This window comes from Nerophis ophidion, linkage group LG10 (genome assembly GCF_033978795.1).
Source record: "Nerophis ophidion isolate RoL-2023_Sa linkage group LG10, RoL_Noph_v1.0, whole genome shotgun sequence".
NCBI classification, from domain to species: domain Eukaryota; kingdom Metazoa; phylum Chordata; class Actinopteri; order Syngnathiformes; family Syngnathidae; genus Nerophis; species Nerophis ophidion.
Genome location: NC_084620.1, coordinates 49,261,386 through 49,280,821, shown reverse-complemented (window position 1 = coordinate 49,280,821; position 19,436 = coordinate 49,261,386). Strand labels below are relative to the sequence as shown.

The 19,436-nt window shown below is 41.8% G+C and overlaps 3 protein-coding genes across 10 annotated transcripts in view; 2 read left to right on the top strand and 1 right to left on the bottom strand.

The window, feature by feature from the left end:
* Positions 1–6,517, top strand: part of LOC133560943 (zinc finger protein 420-like) — a 43,097-nt gene extending 36,580 nt beyond the window's left edge. For all 3 annotated transcript variants that reach the window (XM_061914009.1, XM_061914010.1, XM_061914008.1), the window contains exon 12: positions 1,209–6,517. In XM_061914009.1, the coding sequence (XP_061769993.1) occupies positions 1,209–2,410 (1,202 nt within the window). In that variant the 3' untranslated portion in view covers positions 2,411–6,517. The remainder of the gene's footprint in view (positions 1–1,208) is intronic.
* A 977-nt stretch (positions 6,518–7,494) lies between these two features.
* apex1 (APEX nuclease (multifunctional DNA repair enzyme) 1) lies at positions 7,495–15,218 on the bottom strand. The gene is made up of 5 exons (XM_061914006.1): positions 14,949–15,218; positions 11,970–12,092; positions 11,740–11,906; positions 11,485–11,677; positions 7,495–8,213 (listed from the first exon to the last, which is right to left on the bottom strand). Exons 2-5 carry the CDS (start codon positions 12,028–12,030, stop codon positions 7,699–7,701), a joined length of 936 nt encoding a protein of 311 aa, XP_061769990.1. The 5' UTR covers positions 12,031–12,092; positions 14,949–15,218; the 3' UTR covers positions 7,495–7,698.
* osgep (O-sialoglycoprotein endopeptidase) overlaps positions 15,070–19,436 on the top strand; it is a 45,542-nt gene continuing 41,175 nt past the window's right edge. For 3 of the 6 annotated variants that reach the window (XM_061914001.1, XM_061914000.1, XM_061914002.1), the window contains exon 1: positions 17,146–17,380. The gene's annotated coding sequence lies outside the window, so the exon portion shown is untranslated. Of the gene's footprint in view, positions 15,089–17,142; positions 17,381–19,436 lie in introns of those variants that run through there. The other 3 variants (XM_061914005.1, XM_061914003.1, XM_061913999.1) reach the window with 3 other exon arrangements.

Sequence of the window (19,436 nt, the reverse complement as noted above, 5' to 3'; positions counted from 1 at the left end):
AAGAGGAAAAGAACCATCAGGACTGTTGTAGTTGCAAAGTTTAAAAGCCAGCATCTGTGATGGTATGGGGGTGTATTAGTGCCCAAGGCATGGGTAACCTACACATCCGTGAAGACACCATGTGAACGACTTTTGCCGTCGTCGCTCAGGTTCCACTGACCACCCAGGAAGGACATCTCTTTTGCAGGTTTGACTTCTTTATTTTTCAATAAAGCTTTAGTGTAGGTCAGGTCGCTTTTCAGCTCCTTCCTCCACTGCTCGTTCACGGTCTGCTTTTCAGCCCCTGTCGTCGTCGTCCTCGTCTGCTCTTTGGTGCTCTTGCTTCTCAGTCGCTGCTGCCGGCTCTCCTACTCCTTCCTCCCAGATCTCTCCTCCTTCTCCCCTTTTATACACTGTGAGGAGATAAGTTGATTGTTTCCCGATGTGCGAGCCACGCACCTGATCTCGCTCGTAGCGTCGCTCCCGGCACGCCCCGCCTCTCCGCTCGGTCGTCGTCTCCGCCTTCTTGCCGCCATCTTGGGCCGGGCTCCAGCTCATTCGCCGGCTCCGCCTCTCCACACACCATTAATGCTGAAAGGTACATACAGGTTTTGAAACAACATATGTTGCCATCCAAGCAACATTATCATGGACGCCCCTGCTCATTTCAGCAAGACAATGCCAAGACACGTGTTACAATAGCGTGGCTTCGTAGTAAAAGAGTGCGGTTACTAGACTGGCCTGCCTGTAGTCCAGACCTGTCTCCCGTTGAAAATGTGTGGTGCATTATGGAGCCTAAAATACTACAACGGAGACCCCAGACTGTTGAACAACTTAAGCTGTACATCAAGCAAAAATGTGTCTCCTCGGTTCCCATACATTTACTGAGTGTTGTTAAAAGGAAAGGCCATGTAACACAGTGGTTAAAATGCAAATTTTTTTGCAATGTGTTGCTGCCGTTAAATTCTAAGTTCATGATTATTTGCAAAAAATAACAAAGTTTACCAGTTCGTACATTAAATATCTTGTGTTTGCAGTCTATTCAATTGAATATAAGTTGAAAAGGATTTGCAAATCATTGTTTTCTGTTTTTATTTACCATTTATACAACGTGCAAACGTCACTGCTTTTGGGGTTTGTATTAAAGTATTAACAGTATCTTCAGGTTCTTGTAGCAGTATTTCCGTAGCCTTCTTAAATTGGTATAATACTGTATGTGTTTCTGTCAGGTTTGGACGCAGGTGGCACTTCTGCCACTTTCTCCTGTCCCGAAGATGAGCTGCAACGCCACATGGAGAGCGTTCACTCTGCGGACGAAGAGGGCCGCTTTAACTGCAGAGACTGTGCAAAGGCCTTCAAGTTCCTCTCCTTGCTAAAAGCCCACCAGCGCATCCACACAGGTGAGCAGCCCTTCCTGTGTGTTCAGTGCGGGCGGCGCTTCTCCTTCAAGCAGTCGTTGGAGAGACACAAGCAGACGCACGCGCCCGGGCGCACCTACGATTGTCCGGTCTGCGGGGAGTTCTTCAAGTCCCCGGTGGCGCAGCGCTCGCACATGAGTATTCACATGGAGAACGGGGAGTTTGTGTGCACCGAGTGCGGCCGCAAGTTCACCTGGAAGTCGGCGCTGGTGAGGCACCTGAAGACTCACGGCGAGGACGACAACAAGGAGGAGGCCTCGCTGAAGTGCCCTCGCTGCGAGCTGAGCTTTAGCTGCGCCAGCTACCTCAACCGACACCTTCAGACCCACCGGGAGGAGAGGGGGCACGTCTGCAACTGCGGCAAGAGCTTCGCCTACCGGGCGGCACTCACGGCCCACCAGCGCATCCACCAGAAAGAGAGACCTCACGTGTGCTCGCAGTGCGGCAAGAGCTTCCTCTTTAAGGGCGGCCTGCTGAACCACATGAAGATCCACTCGGAGGAGATGCCATTCATGTGCTCGTACTGCGGCAAATGCTTCAAGAGGGAGCGCAACATGAAGAAGCACGAGCGCTGCCACACCCGAGAGAACGTCTTCAGCTGCTCTCAATGCGACAAGAGCTTTGTGTACAAGGCCACGCTCACCAGACACGAGCTGACGCACTCGGGCGAGAGGCCGTACCTCTGCTCCGATTGCGGCAAGGGCTTCTTCTCCCACGCCGAGCTGCTCAAGCACGAGCGTTTCCACACGGGCCACAAGCCCTTCCGCTGCCCGCACTGCGACAAAAGCTTCACGCAGTCCTGCTACCTGACCATCCACCTGCGCTACCACACAGGCGCCAGGCCCTACTCCTGCGGCGAGTGCGACAAGAGCTTTCTCAGCGCCAACCGCCTGAAGAGACACAAGCAGACGCACACAGGGGAGAAGCCTTTCGCCTGTGTGCAGTGTGGGAAAGGCTTCAGGCAGTCCTACCACCTCAAGATGCATCAGCGCACGCACATCAAGATCACGTGAAGACCATCCAACTCCAAATTGGTTCAAATGTGGCCCGGGAGCCATTTGCAACACGCAACTTATTTTTAACGGCCTGCGGCGTGTTCTATAAATACCGTTACAAAAGACTACACATAAAAAAGTGGAACTTAAGAGCAAACAGGTGAATTGTAACGAGAAAAAGTTGCAATTTCGACTCTAATAACCCATAGACCATTTTTTTCCTTTAAAATTGTCATTGCTCAAAAAAAATATATATATATATATAATAATGGATTAGATTTTTTTATCGCGCTTTTCTATTACAAACCCCATTTCCACATATGAGTTGGGAAATTGTGTTAGATGTAAATATAAACGGAATACATCCATCCATCCATTTCTACCGCTTATTCCCTTTTGGGGTTGCGGGGGACGCTGGCGCCTATCTCAGCTACAATCGGGCAGAAGGCGGGGTACACCCTGAACAAGTCGCCACCTCATCGCAGGGCCAACACAGATAGACAGACAACATTCACGCTCACATTCACACACTAGGGCCAATTTAGTGTTGCCAATCAACCTATCCCCAGGTGGATGTCTTTGGAAGTGGGAGGAAGCCGGAGTACCCAGAGGGAACCCACGCATTCACGGGGAGGACAGGCAAACTCCACACAGAAAGATCCCGAGCCTGGATTTGAACCCAGGACTGCAGGACCTTCGTATTGTGAGGCAGACGCACTAACCCCTCTTCCATCGTGAAGCCAAACAGAATACAATGATTTGCAAATCCTTTTCAACCCATGTTCAATTGAATGCACTACAAAGACAACATATTTGATGTTCAAACTCATAAACTTTATTTTATTTTTTTGCAAATAATAGTTAACTTAGAATTTCATGGCTGCAACACGTGCCAAAGTAGTTGAGAAAGGGCATGTTCACCACTGTGTTGTATCACCTTTTCTTTTAACAACACTCAATAAACGTTTGGCAACTGAGGAAACTAATTGTTGAACCTTTGAAAGTGGAATTCTTTCCCATTTTTGTTATATGTAGAGCTTCAGTCGTTCAACAGTCCGGGGTCTCCGCTGTTGTATTTTATGCTTCATAATGCGCCACACATTTTCGATGGGAGACAGGTCTGGACTGCAGGCGGGCCAGGAAAGTACCCGCACTCTTATTTTACGAAGCCACGCTGTTGTAACACGTGCTGAATGTGGCTTGGCATTGTCTTGCTGAAATAAGCAGAGGCGTTCATGAAAAAGACGACGCTTAGATGGCAGCATATGTTGTTCCAAAACCTGTATGTACCTTTCAGCATTAATGGTAGTACCTTCACAGATGTGTAAGTTACCCATGCCTTGGGCACTAATGCACCCCCATACCATCACAGATGCTGGCTTTTGAACTTTGCGTCGATAACAGTCTGGATGCTTCCCTTCCCCTTTGGTCCGGATGACACGATGTCGAATATTTCCAAAAACAGTTTGAAATGTGGACTCGCCAGACCACAGAACACTTTTGCACTTTGCATCAGTCCATCTTAGATGATCTCGGCCCCAGAGAAGCCGGCGGCGTTTCTGGATGTTGTTGATAAATGGCTTTCGCTTTGCACAGTAGAGCTTTAACTTGCACTTACAGATGTTGCGACAAACTGTATTTAGTGACAGTGGTTTTCTGAAGTGTTCCTAAGCCCATGTGGTGATATCCTTTAGAGATTGATGTCAGTTTTTGATACAGTGCCGTCTGAGGAATCGAAGGTCACGATCATTCAATGTTGGTTTCCGGCCATGCCGCTTACGTGGAGTGATTTCTCCAGATTCTCTGAACCTTTTGATGTTATTATGGATCTTAGATGTTGAAATCCCTAAATGTCTTGCAATTGCACTTTGAGAAACGTTGTTCTTAAACTGTTTGACTATTTGCTCACGCAGTTGTGGACAACGGGGTGTACCTCGCCCCATACTTTCTTGTGAAAGACTGAGAATTTTTTGGGAAGCTGTTTTTATACCCAATCATGGCACCCACCTGTTCCCAATTAGCCTGCACACCTGTGGGATGTTCCAAATAAGTGGTTGATGAGCATTCCTCAACTTTATCAGTATTTATTGCCACCTTTCCCAACTTCTTTGTAACATGTTGCTGGCATCAAATTCTAAAGTTAATGATTATTCGCAAAAAAAATGTTTACCAGTTTGAACATCAAATTTGTTGTTTTTGTAGCATACTCAACTTTGTAGCATACGGGTTGAAAATGATTTGCTATTCATTGTATTCCGTTTATATTTACATCTAACAGAATTTCCCAACTCAAATGGAAACAGGGTTTGTATTAGATACTCAAAACGCTCACAGAGAAGTGGGAACCCATCACTCATTCACACCTGGTGGTGGTAAGCTACATTTGTAGCCACAGCTGCCCTGGGGTAGACTGATGGAAGCGAGGCTGCCAGTTTGCGCCCATGGCCCCTCATTCATTCACCGCTGTGAGCGGCAACAGGGGAAAGGGTGAAGTGTCCTGCCCAAGGACACGACTGCAGCGATTTGGATGTAAAGAGGCGGCCAGCGCACTTGGAACCCTCAGGTTTCTGACACGGCCGCTGTACCCACTACGCCATACGGCCCCTGAATAATAATAATGAATAAAAATCAATGTTGTTATAATTTGATAACCTATTAAAGGCTCCAATTACTTCATATCCACTTTGAAATATTTTTTAGGAAAAAATGCATGTTTTGTGTGTTTTCCAAATAAAAACTAAGTGGTTTTTTTAACAAAAAGGGCATAAAACATAAAACCCCATAGAAAAATAATTCTAAACGTATAATCTACAGATAGATCTTAGGTTGATCTATAGACGTAAGCGTTAATTGTTAAAAAAAATAAAAATTATATGACTAATTTTTAACACCTAAGTGGGACCAGTTTGGACTCCTGAGAATATTTTGTTATACTGTCCTCACTTAAAAAATGACTCAAATGAATTATTGATCTACCCAAGCCACCAAATACTTCACATAAAATATTCCACTTTGAAACGTTCTTCGGGGATAATATTACATATTTTGTTTTTTGCCACACAAAAAAAAACAAGTTTCTTTGAAAAAGGGCATGAAACAAACCGTAAAAACGTACAATCGACAGATAGATCTGAAGTTGATGTAGAGATTTAAGCGTTGATAATAAAAAAAATTAAGAAAAGTAATGTATGACTTGTTTTTAAGACCTTTTATTAGTTGGACTCTTTTGGATCCCTTAGAACAGTGGTCCCCAACCACCGGGCCGCAGAATAATTTTTTATTCACTTTTATTAAAAAAAAAAAAAAAAACTTTTTTTTTTTTTTAATTAAATGAACATAAAAAACACAATATACACTTACAATTAGTGCACCAACCACAAAAACCTCCCTTTTTCATGAAAAAAACCTCCCTTTTTCATGACAAAGAAAAAAAAATGGATTGAAATACCAGGCGGTCTCTGAATACTACATTTTTGGGGGAGAGTGTGTCCATGGTGCTGACGACAGAGCACCAACAGACGGGGGCGTGGCAGTGCTGATGGCGAAACACAGCTGGCAGGTGATTAGATTTCCCAGGTGGTACGAGTTGTCTTCAACAGTAGCAGTCGGTAACAGGAGGAGGATTGGTGAGACTGAAAAGTCTGTAGAAAGCTTTGCATAAAAACACATACGATCATTAAAAAGCTTGTTAACCCTGCACGTTGGACTCCTGTACCGTGTCTCACAGTGGGACTGTTAGGAAGCGACTTCCGCATACATGTTCACTGCCATCTTGTGATTAAAGTGAGTGAATCAGATCAATGACCCTTGAAAGTACTCTTTGAAACTATAGCACAGCATATGACATAATCCAAACAACAATCCCGAATCATGGTGCAAAAAAACCCCTAAAGGTCACACATAACACAACCTGCTCTCTGATTTTTGTGGATAATTAAAAAAAACGTCCAACACTACAAATAATTCCCAATTACACCCATTTAAATCCATTAGTGCATGAATTGGAAAATGTAAAACACTCTCTACTTATGATCCGTATTTGGCGAATTTTAATTGCTTGATATTTCTGGTTGATTACAAAACTTTTTAAGGAGGCTGTCACAGAAATAAACATATATACGTGTGTGTGTTTTTCTGTACTATATATATATATATATAAGCGGTAGAAAATGGATGGATATATATATATATATATACTGTATATATATATAGATGTATATAGTTATACATCTATATATATATATATGTGTATATGGTTATACATATATATATATGTGTATATATATGTGTGTATGTATATATATATGCATGTGTATATATGTATATACATATGTATGTGTATATGTATGTATATATATATGTTTGTATGTATATATATATATATATATATTAGTATATTTATGTATGTATATATGTATACATATATACACTTTTATAAGTGTATGTAATATGTATTTATACATATATGTATATATATATTCACATTTTTATATACGTGTGTTTATATGTATGTATATATTTATATGTATATACATATATTTGTGTGTATGTATATATATATATATATATATAATACATTTATATGTATAAAATACATTCTAATGTATAATACATGTGTGTATATAAATGTGTATAAATATATATATATATATATATATACATATATATTTGTATATGCATGCTTACTTTTATAGCCTTACAGACATCACACACCGAACGATTTAGTAAGTAACAATTAGCTTTTTCTTATTACTTTGTGAATTTCTGCTCCATATTTTTTAAATTTTCAGTGTCGTTATTTTAGACACTCGTAAACTTGTTAGCATATTAGCTAATGCTAACGACGCTAGCTTGACTACATTACAATAGCGCATGGAAACACTCCTACAGACATCACACATCATTTAGTAAGAAGAATGTTAGCTTTTTCTTACATTTTCAGTGACGTTTTTCTCGACCTATGTTTTTACTTTTCAATCTAGCAGACATTTTAGGTATATTTTCAGAAAGTATCAGATCGGTATAGCCGATAGCCTGAATTTTACTTGGTAAATTGCTTATTTAAATGTTGTATCAAACAATTGGAGCTCAAATAACTCAGATGTCTTTATAAATCAGATTTTATTGAAGAGTGATTCAAGATTACAAGAGAAAATGCATCAGTATGTTTTATAAAGGTCAGCATCGGCACAGACAGAGACAATCACACTTGACAACCGGAGAAACATTTGTTAACGGCTTGATTTGAGAAAAAAAAATGGCAGTTTTGTGTAGTTAGGTACTGAGGTGCCATGGGAACTACTAACTTACACGGCTATGTGCAGCGTAATGGGGCAGTGGTCACTCCCCATGGCCTTGTTGCGGATCTTGCTGTCGCACAGCGCCGGCAGCAGAGAGGACGACAGCACGAAGTAATCCAGCCGCCAGCCCACGTTCTTGGCCCTGGAATTCATCATGTAGGTCCAGAAGGTGTAGGCGTTGGCCTGCTCGGGGTAGAGCTCGCGGAAGCTGTCGGCGAAGCCCGCCTCTAGCAGCTGGCCGAAGCCCTCGCGCTCCTCCGGGGTGAAGCCGGCGCTCTTCTTGTTCCCCTTGGGGTTCTTCAGGTCGATTTCCTGGTGGGCCACGTTGAGGTCGCCGCACAGCACCAGGGGCTTCTGCATGTCCAGCTCGCTCAGGTACGAGCGGAAGTCCGCGTCCCAGGTTTTGCGGTAGTCTAGGCGCACTAGGCCCCTGCTGGCGTTGGGCACGTAGGCGGTCACCAGATAGAAGGTGGGGAACTCGGCGGTGATGACGCGGCCCTCCTTGTCGTGTTCTTCTTTGCCTGGGTGATGGGAGCACAAGGTGTGTGTGTTACAGGTGAAATTCAAAATACTAATACTTGCACAAAGTGCATCCGGCAGTGGAGGCTCCTCTATGGGGTCTTGGGGAACTAGGAGGTTAACCCCTTTAATGTAACCCCAGATGGCCCTTGGCAAAGGCCTAGTACCTGACTGCCCCCTAGCCAGGGATACGGTGAATACCTCAACGGCGGAGCAGTCGGGAGACGGTAGATTTTAAGAACTACCACAACGGCTGCAGCAGATAAGGGTCCCCAGTTGTCTTGGATTCTATGCCATTGGACCCTGACCCGATTCTGTCAAGGATCGTGTGGTGACTGTGTGCACCAGTCTCCCCACTTAAAACGAAGTTACGCAAAAGCATTCTCCATGAAGGGAAACACCCTCACCAAGAGGATCGTCATACTCGTTCGAGTGATATAATAAATAAAATCAGAGCTCCACCTGTAATTCAACTGTGGTACGTGTGCCACTAGTGGTCCGCCAAAGAATCGCTTAATTAGATGTATATACCACGGGTGTTAAACGTACGTCCCGTGAACAGGTTTTATCCGAATTACTTTGCAAAGTATAAAAATGAGCCAAAATGTTTGAATGAAAGAAACCCTTGTTCAAAATGTGTGCACTAGATAGGATAATATAGGACTTTATTATTGTTGCACAAGTACAACAAAACTGTTTTCAGCACAAACCCGTTCAAGATTAGACAAAGTGTACAGGGTTACAGAACAGGAACGCTGATGGGTACCTATGAGGCGCCCCGTAAAAGAAGGGAAAAAGGTAAAACGCGGAGGAAGAAGATGAGTAAAAAAATACAATCTAGACTAGAATCCTAAGGGGCCTAAAACCTCCATGCCATGCGCAGATAAACATGTTACATATAATCATGACAACTCGTGGGGGGAGGGGTTTGAGACCCTGGAGGTCGACTGCTGCTATGAACCACTGCCAGCCGTCCATCACCCCGAAGAGGAATCAAGTTGTGGGGTGGGGGAGTGTGTGTATATGGCCACTGTCTTCAGTGTGTTGATGTAGTGTCTATAGGCCTGGGGGTCGTTATGCATACTTGCCAACACTCCCTAATTTTCCGGGAGACGCCCGAATTTCAGCGCCTCTACCGAAAATCTCCCGAGACAACCATTCTGACGAATTTCTCCCGATTTACAGCCACCTGAGTGAGGACAGCCTGTCGTCACATCCACTTTTCCTCCATATAAACCCAGCCGCGTCATTACATCTACAGCTTTTGGATGGTGCACAACTGCACACACAACAAGAAGGAGACTATTATATATGTCTCCGTTATCTATAGGTTTATCTATAACCCATAAAGTAGGCAGGCACGGAGCTATTTCTCAGCGTGTGTTTATTCCAGCCGGCACGTTAATACACTGACACACAACATCTGGAATCCCATCATGCATAGCTTCAATACTACAGCAGGTAGTAATGTCCAAAAAAAGATAGTGACAGAGAATAGAACGAGGATGGACTATTAAACCCTAAACTCACTCCTTTCCTGTAAATTAAATGTCACGGATGCTGCCCATACCTATGCTCCTTCAAAGGCTGTGCTACTGGCTGCAAAGCATTGCACTTTTAAATAAAACAATGAGTAGAGGAGTGTTATGTGTGTGTGTGTATGTCTAAATGAATGAACACTAAAATTAAAGTATTTCTTTATATATATATATATATATATATATATATATATATATATATATATATAAAGAAATACTAGAATTTCAGTGAATTCTAGCTATACATATACTCCTCACCCCTTAACCCCGCCCCACCATCCCCAACCCCGCCCACCTCAGACTACCCTCAGCCCAATCTCCTGAATTCGGAGGTCTCAAGGTTGGCAAGTATGGTTCTGCATGCAAGCAAAAGTTTGACTCCAGTTGTCGTTGATGAGGGGGGGAGGTCAAAAGCGTCCATGATTGAGGAGTCCTCGGGGGATGTTTCCAGAACAGCCTGCTCCTGTTGTTGCATCGTCAAGGCCATTCGAGAGAGACAAATCGTAGATTAGGATTTTTGTTTTTTCGCGAGCAGACATTACAATGACTTCTCTGTTCTAGTCGTCAATACTGGCCCTCATATCCAATTTTTCCCTTTCAACCATCTTTTCCATGATGCGATACATCTTGCGATTCAGTTCAGAAATCACCCCAGTCTGCGATCCCACAGCCCTGCTCAAGCCTTCCATTGCGACGGACAGTCTTTGAGCTCCTTGAGTGGCTGCCATCGTTATGCTAATTTGACGATACACCACAGCAATGCCCAGCCCAATAAGCAGGTGCCTCGTCATCACGGTTCCAAATGGGTAGATGTCTTCCATGTCCTCGATGGAAATGACTGAGAGGCACAAGATTCTCCATTTATCCCAGGAGCTCTCACAAACAATTGTTCCATCAGGGCAGCCAGGCTCCCCAGAACGTCTTTTCTTCATTGAATTTTTTTTGTCAATTGATTTGAGAGTCCAGCTGATCATATAGCAATTCTTTGTATCTTTGTAGATTGTGCTACATACACTATATTGCCAAAAGTATAGGGCCACCCATCCAAATGATCAGAATCAGGTGTCCTAACCACTAGGCCCGGCCACAGGTGACCCTCCAATTAGCCCATGTACAGTACGCAGAGACCTTCATGGAATGGGTTTCCATGGCCGAGCAGCTGTATCTAAGCCATACATCCCCAAGTCCAATGCAAAGTGTTGGATGCAGAGGTGGATTCTAGAGCAGCGGAGACGCCTTCTCTGGAATGATGAATTACGCTTTTCCATCTGGCAGATGGACGAGTCCGGGTTTGAAGGTTGCCAGGAGAACGGTACATTTCGGACTGCATTGTGACGAGTGTGAAATTTGGTGGAGGAGAAATTATGGCGTGGAGTTGGGTCCTTTGTTCCAGTGAAAGAAACGTTGAATGCTCCAGGATACCAAAACATTTTGGACAACTCCATGCACCCAGCCTTGTGGGAACAGTTTGGAGCGGGCCCTTTCCTCTTCAAATGAGACTGTGCACAAAGCAAGGGCCATAAAGACATGGATGACACAGTCTGGTGTGGATGAACTTGACTGGCCTGCACAGAGTCCTGACACGACCCCGATAAAAGGTTATACTTTTCATAGAACTGAACGCGTATCATAGTCATATCATGGTATATCGTTATCGTGATATACAGTAAATTTTTTTTCCATATCGCCCAGCACTATTCTTACAGATCCCCATCCAAAGACAAACATGGCTCACCGATGCCGTACGTGACTTTGACGGGCTCGGTTTTGCAGAGCATGGCCACGCCGCTGTAGCCCTCCTTTTCGTCCGACACGCACCAGTACTTGTGCGGGTACTCGGGCATGGAGGTGATCTCGACAGGCAGGTTCTTCTCTGAACACTTGGTCTCCTGCAGGCACAGGACGTCTGGATCCTCCTCGCGAACCCACTGGATGGAGAGAGAAGCGTCAACAAGGAAAAGTTTTGCGGATTTTGTCCAAACCGACTCACATCCAGGCCGTTCTTCTTCACCCAGGCCCTCAGGCCGTCCACGTTCCAGGAGCTGATCTTCATGTTGGCGGCGCGTCCGTCCTTGGTGCTCATTTTGTCAGGGGGGTCTTCGTACAAGACAGGAGCTTCCGGTTCCTTCGTCTTCTTCACTTTCTTTGCCGAAGTCTCTGCAAGGCGAAAAAGCATGGAAGACAATCTCGCATGTATTTAGAAGGTGGGTCCTGCACTACCGGTGGCGGCGTCATTGTCCTCTTCGACGGTCGCCTCCGCTGCCTTCTTGCCTCTTTTCATGCTTGACCTTGAATACAGACTCCTTAGACCCACCACACGCACACACAACCGCACCAGCGCCGCTGAGGAGAGAGGGAGGAAAGGGTTCATCAGAAATCAGGTTCTCACGTCACAATAGTCCATGAAACTGTGCAAACTTGAGGCGTTTCATTCCCTGCACAACCTCAAGATATGTGATCATATGCTCTATTATCATTCCCATGGCTATTGTGCAGGAAATACTGTGTTGTCATTGTGTGAATGCTTCAAAACATTCACACATATGCTTTTATACACCAAAATTAATCTATTTATTCTTCTTCTTCACATTTTTCACCCCGATTCAAACCCTTCCTACTTCAAACTGTTCAGCCTATTCGAGAATCGCGGGCTTTCTCATTAACAAATTCCAAAAACTCCAAAGATTTCCAGGAGATTTTTCAGGTGAGTAGATTACCCAGCTGCGACTTTTCTTATCACCTGTCGCCCTTATTAGCAGCAGCCGGTACGAGAGACGTGGTTAGGGAGTTGCTGGTGAGCAGAGGCATGAGAGCTGGAGACATTTTGCTGGAAAGCAAAACCACACTGCTTATGAAACCAACAAAACTTAATAAGTCAGAACACCGGGCTCACGAAGGATCTTTGTGTCAGAAGAAACCACAGGAAGGATACCTCCATATCCTTAATACCATTTCTCATTTAAACCTTTTACTACTTCAACATTTCTCCACCGATTTGAAAAATTTCAACACGAACCATTTCAACTCATTCAGACTATTCAAGTTTTTTACAATTTTTTAAAAATTCCTGCTTTTCCCAAAATTCCCAATTCTTTGAAAGTTTCACAACTCCCACATTTTTTATCTGATTTAATCCGTTACAACTTCAAACTGTTCAGCCTGTTCGGGAATCGCAGGCTTTCTGTTGACAAATTCCCAGAATTCAAGGTTTTCCGGTACACTTTTCCCATTCAAAATGAATTGACCCTTTTTCAAACTTCCACCATTTCTACATTTTTCAACATAACCAAACAATTCCACTTTCAACACATCCCACCATTCTGGAAATTCAAACTTCCATTTTTCCAAGTTAAAAAAAAAATCCCGAATTTTCCAGAATTTCTGCTTTTTCCAAAGCCCTATTTCCCCAGTTTTCCCCAAATTCCGTAATACCATTTCTCATTTCAACATTTTACTACTTCAACATTTTTCCACCGATTTTAATTTTTTTTAACACCAACCATTTGAATTTATTCAGACTATTCAAGTTTTTTAACATTTTCCAAAAAAAAATTGCCCACTTTTACTAAAATTCCCCCTTCTTTAGGAAATTCCCATTGAAATGAATGGGGCATTCTTAAAAGTTCCACAATTCCCACATTTTTCATCTGATTCAAACTGTTCTAACTTCAAAATATTCTGCCTGTTCAAGAATTGTGTGCTCTACTTCAATTATTCTAAAAAAAAAATCCCAGATTTCCCAGAATTCCTGGTTTTCTGGGACATTTTCCCATTTAAAATGAATTGGCCCTTTTTCAAACTTCCACCATTCCACCTTCAACACATTCCACCATTCTGGAACTTAAAACTTTTCTGTTTTTCCAAGTAAAAAAAAAATGTCAGGATTTTCCGAAAATTCCCAATTATTTTGGAAATTCCCATTGAAAATCAATGGGACATTTTTCACAATTCCCAAATTTTTCATTTTATTGAAACCGTTCCAACTTCAAACTGTTCAGCCTTTCTCTTGACAAAATCCCAGATTTCCCAGCGCCCCCCGCGACCCCGAAAGGGAATAAGCGGTAGAAAATTGATGGATGGAAAACTTTTCAACTTCAAAATGTTCAGGAATTGTGTGCTCTACTTCAACAATTCTAAAAAAAAAAATTCCCGGATTTCCCATAATTCCTTTTTTTTTTTTTTTTTGCATTTTCTTTTTTCAAAGTGAATTGGCCTGTTTTCAAACTTCCACACTTCCCACATTCTTCAACCCATTCCACCTGCAACACACCCCACTATTCTGGAAGTTCAAACTTCCTTTTTTCCACATTAAAAAAAGTTCCCGCATTTCCCCAATTATTTTGGAAATTCCCATTGAAATTAATAGGACATTCTTCAAAGTTCCACAATTCCCACATTTTTCATCTGATTCAAACCGTTCCAACCTCAAAATATTCAGCCTGATCAGAAATTGTGAGCTCTACTTCAATAATTCTAAAAAAAATCCCGGATTTCCCGTAATTCCTTTTTTTTTTTTTTTTGCATTTTCTATATTCAAAGTTAATTGGGCATTTTTCAAACTTCCACAATCCCCACATTCATTAAAAAAAAATCCCGAAATTCCCTGATACCATTTACTACTACTTCAACATTTCTTGCCCGATTCAAACAATTCCAACACCCACCAATTCAGCCCATTCAGGACATTCATGTTTCTAATAATTTTCAAAAAAATCTAGTTTTTCCCCAAATTTCCAGGAAGTTCCCATTAAAATGAATGGGACATTCCTCAAAGTTCCACAATTCCCACATTTTTCATTCATTTCAAACCGTTCCAGCTTCAAAATATTCAGCCTGATCAGGAATTGTGGTCTACTTCTACTTCATGAAAAATTTCTACTTTAGTCTACTTTGCTTCTTTTTGCAGAACGGAAAAGGTTTTGGAATGTGATTAAATACCTGCACGTTGCAATGCTGCAGAAGCAGCTTGCGTAAATGGAAACATGACCAAACCAGAAAACTTTAAACTGCGCGGTGGCTTTTTCAAGATTTGATCACGATGTGCTAATTTTAGCATTCCATTGTAACAAAGACTGCGGCCTCCAGCAGGGAATGCATGGAGACTTTAACGGCGACTTTAGCACGTTAGCTGCTATTTAAGTACTAATATTGCAACCAGGGATAAGATTCATTTTCATAAACCCATGCAAATATCCTTACTTGGACTTTAAAGCAGGATGCAAATCACCGACCAGCGCTGCTCTTAAGTCACTCCCTCAGGGTTCGTGCACGGCGCTCACAATGGGAGGGACGAACGGAGGCAGCTAACATACGTCTGAACCCAAGTAACCTCCAAAAAAGTAAGCAAATAGCCAAATTGTGCTACGAGGAGCGTAGGAAATAGGGCGCTTCAATCATTTATAGTCCATAAATGTTGCCAAAACGCACAATATTACGTTGAACACATGCGTTTTCCGATGTTGACGTCCTCGTCTATGCCTGAAAGAAATTATTAAATTATTCCGCCCTATCTTAAAATATCCACACACGAGGGTTTTAATGACAAATTAATTAAATCCTAAAATGTACCGCAGAGTAGATATTTGCGTGGATTCGTGCGTGGTTGTTGAAAAGTTGAGTGTGTCGATTCAGGCAAGTAATCAGCGCCCACTGTTTTGGTCCTTGGTAGACGGAGCATTGGCTGCTGTGACGCGAGAAATTGGCCAGCCATCTTGAAGTGGTGTCGAGGAGCCGGCGAGCAGCCTAAACTGACAGTTTGACAGGTGCTAAACTGACAGTTGACCGGTAGAAAACAAAGATGCTAAACTGACAGTCCGACAGGTAGAAAACAAAGATGCTAAACCGACAGTCTGACAGGTAGAAAACAAAGATGCTAAACTGACAGTCTGACAGGTAGAAAACAAAGATGCTAAACTGACAGTTGACAGGTAGAAAACGAAGATGCTAAACTGCCAGTCCGACAGGTAGAAAACAAAGATGCTAAACTGACAGTCTGACAGGTAGAAAACAAAGATGCTAAACTAACAGTTGACAGGTAGAAAACAAAGATGCTAAACTGACAGTTGAAAGGTAGAAAACGAAGATGCTAAACTGAAGGTTGACAGGTAGAAAACAAAGATGCTAAACTGACAGTTTGACAGGTAGAAAAAAAAGATGCTAAACTGACAGTTGACAGGTAGAAAACAAAGATGCTAAACTGACAGTTGACAGGTAGAAAACAAAGATGCTAAACTGACAGTTGAAAGGTAGAAAACAAAGATGCTAAACTGACAGTCTGACAGGTAGAAAACAAAGATGCTAAACTGACAGTCTGACAGGTAGAAAACAAATACTAAACAGAGTCTGACAGGTAGAAAACAAAGATACTAAACTGACAGTTCGACAGGTAGAAAACAAATGTGTAAAACTGACAAATGACAGGTAGGAAAATAAAGATGCTAAAACGACAGTTTGACAGGTAAAAAACAAAGATGCTAAATTGATAAATGACAGGTAGGAAACAAGATGCTAAACTGACAGTTTGACAGGTAGAAAACAAAGATGCTAAACTGACAGTTCGACAGGTAGAAAACAAATATGTTAAACTGACAAATGACAGGTAGGAAAACAGAGATGCTAAACTGACAGTTTGACAGGTAGAAAACAAAGATGCTACATTTATAAATGACAGGTAGAAAACAAGATGCTTAACTGACAGTTTGACAGGTAGAAAGCAAAGATGCTAAACTGACAGTTGACAGGTAGAAAACAAAGATGCTAAACTGACTGTTTGACAAGTAAAAAACAAATATGCTAAACTGATGAATGACAGGTAGAAAACAAAGATGCTAAACTGACAGTTGACCAGTAGAAAACAAAGATGTATACATCTAATGTATTCATACATCGTTTACGTAGGATATACGCATATATATATATATATATATATATATATATATATATATATATATATATATATATATATATATATATATATATACATATATATATATACATATATATATATATACATATATATATCCTAATCGTATTGTTTCTTCAACTTAAATATAGCTGACTGTTTTTTCCCCCTCCTCAAGGATTATATTCCCAGTTTTGATCTCAGATGTATATCATATAAGAATATTATATTACTGTTAAGCAAACTATGAATAAAAAGCATGTCTCCTTTATAATAGCTACACGTGTGACAAAAATCACGCGTGAAAATGAGTGGTATTCAGTGAGGTAAGATTAATTAAATGCACTGACAGTTCATTACATCCTGCCAAATAAATTACATTGAGTGGAGTGGATCACCACTCCAAGATGGCGGCCCTGCATCTCGTCAGCGCCTGTAGGCGGTAGCGTTCGATGCATACGTTTTCCAGGTTTGGCGTCCTCGTCTAAGCCTGAAAGAAATGACCAAATTATACCGCCCTAGCTTAAAAAATATTAACACAATAGTTATTATGAATACATGAGTTAAGTCATAAGAGGTACTGTGGAGTAAATATTTGTGTGGATTCGTGTGAGGTTGTCAGACATTTGAGTGCGTCGATTAAGGCAATTAATCGGCGCCCGATGTTGTGGTCCTTGTTGCTTCGCATGGCGGAGTTGACTGTCGAGGAAGTGAAATAGTTGGATATAATGTAAGTTTTTATATGAAATTAACATAAATAAGACTATAATTTCTCATGGAGTTGTCATATTATGTCGCGTGCAATGAAGTGTGTTGCTAACATAATAGCTGCTTAGCTCGCTATTGTTTTGTTTTCCTCAAATGTAAAAACACATATAGGTTCCAGCGACCCCGAAAGAGACAAGCGGTAGGAAATGGATGGATAGTTCAATTGCTTTTTAATTTCTAGTCCATCTCGCAGATTTGTAGAACCAAACACGTTGGACGACAGTTGTTAAAATTATTATTAGTTTTAAAAAAATCAGATTGATAACATTTTAGAATTTGGATTAATCATGATTAATCACAGCCGGTGGTCACTCGCTTGTATTCAAAGTTCCATCAATCAAAGGTTACTTATATAGCCCTAAATCAAGAGTGTCTCAAAGGGCTCCCAAGCCACGACGACATCCTCGGCTCAGATCCCACTTAAGGGCAAGGATAAAACTCGACCCAATGGGACACGATGAGAAACCTTGGAGGGGACCGCAGATGTGGGGATCCCCCCAACCTCCTGGGTGACTGGTGCAATGGATATTGAGTGGATCTAGTTAATAGTGTGAGAGTCCAGTCCATAATGGTTCTAGATAATAACGTGAGAGTTCAGTCCATAGTGGATCTAGTTCATAGTGTGAGAGTCCAGTCCATAGTGGATCTAGTTAATTGTGTGAGAGTCCAGTCGATAATGGATTTAGATAATAACTTGAGAGTCCAGTCCATAGTGGATCTAGTTAATAGTGTGAAAGTCCAGTCCATAGTGGCTCTAGTTAATAGTGTGAAAGTCCAGTCCATAGTGGATCTAACATAATAGTGTGAGAGTCAAATCCATAGTGGATCTAGTTAATAGTGTGAGAGTCTAGTCCATAGTAGAGCTAGTTGATAGTGTGAGAGTCCAGTCCATAGTGGATCTAGTTAATAGTGTGAGAGTCCATTCGATAATGGATCTAGATAATAACTTGAAAGTCCAGTCCATAGTGGATCTAATTAATGGTGTGAGAGTCCAGTCCATAGTGGATCTAGTTAATAGTGTGAGAGTGTAGTCCATTGTGAATCTAGTTAATAGTGTGGGAGTCCAGTCCATAGTGGATCTAGTTATTAGTGAGAGAGTCCAGTACATAGTGGATCTAGTTAATAACGTGAGAGTCCAATCCATAATGGATTTTGTTAATAGTGTGAGAGTCCATTCCATAGAGGATCTAGTTAATAGTGTGAGAGTCCAGTCCATAATCGATCTAGTTAATTGTGTGAGAGTCCAGTCCATAGTGGATCTAGTTAATAGTGTGAGAGTCCATTCCATAGTGGATCTAGTTAATAATGTGAAAGTCCAGTCCATAGTGGCTCTAGTTAATAATGTGAGAGTCCAGCCCATATTGGATATAGTTAATAGTGTGAAAGTCCAGTCCATTGTGGATCTAGTTAATAGTGTGAGAGTCCAGTCCATAATGGATCTAACATAATATTGTGAGAGTCCAGTCCATAGTGGATCTAACATAATAGTGTGAGAGTCCAGTCCATAGTGGATCTAACATAATAGTGTGAGAGTCCTGTCCATAGTGGATCTAACATATTAGTGTGATAGCCAAGTCCATAGTAGATCTAACATAATAGTGAGAGTCCAGTCCATTGTGGATCTAACATAATAGTGTGATAGTCCAGTCCGTAGTAGATCTAACATAATAGTGAGAGTCCAGTCCATAGTGCAGGGGTCGGCAACCCAAAATGTTGAAAGAGCCATAATAGTGTGAGAGTCCAGTCCATAGTGGATCTAACATAATAGTGTGATAGTCCAGTCCGTAGTAGATCTAACATAATAGTGAGAGTCCAGTCCATAGTGCAGGGGTCGGCAACCCAAAATGTTGAAAGAGCCATATTGGACATAAAATACAAAAACAAATCCGTCTGGAGCCGCTAAAAATTCAAAGCCATATTACATACAGATAGTGTGTCATGAGATGTAAATTAAATAATGAGGACTTAAAGGAAACTACATGAGCTCAAATATAGCTACAAATGAGGCATAATGATGC

Bases quoted from the DNA above. Each gene is read 5' to 3' on its own strand.
- apex1 (XM_061914006.1), bottom strand. From the start codon at position 12,030: ATGAAAAGAGGCAAGAAGGCAGCGGAGGCGACCGTCGAAGAGGACAAT. The intron at 11,907-11,969 runs GTAGTGCAGGAC...TTCGCCTTGCAG, and splicing joins GGACAATGACGCCGCCACCG to AGACTTCGGCAAAGAAAGTG. The intron at 11,678-11,739 runs GTGAGTCGGTTT...CTCTCCATCCAG, and splicing joins TGAAGAAGAACGGCCTGGAT to TGGGTTCGCGAGGAGGATCC.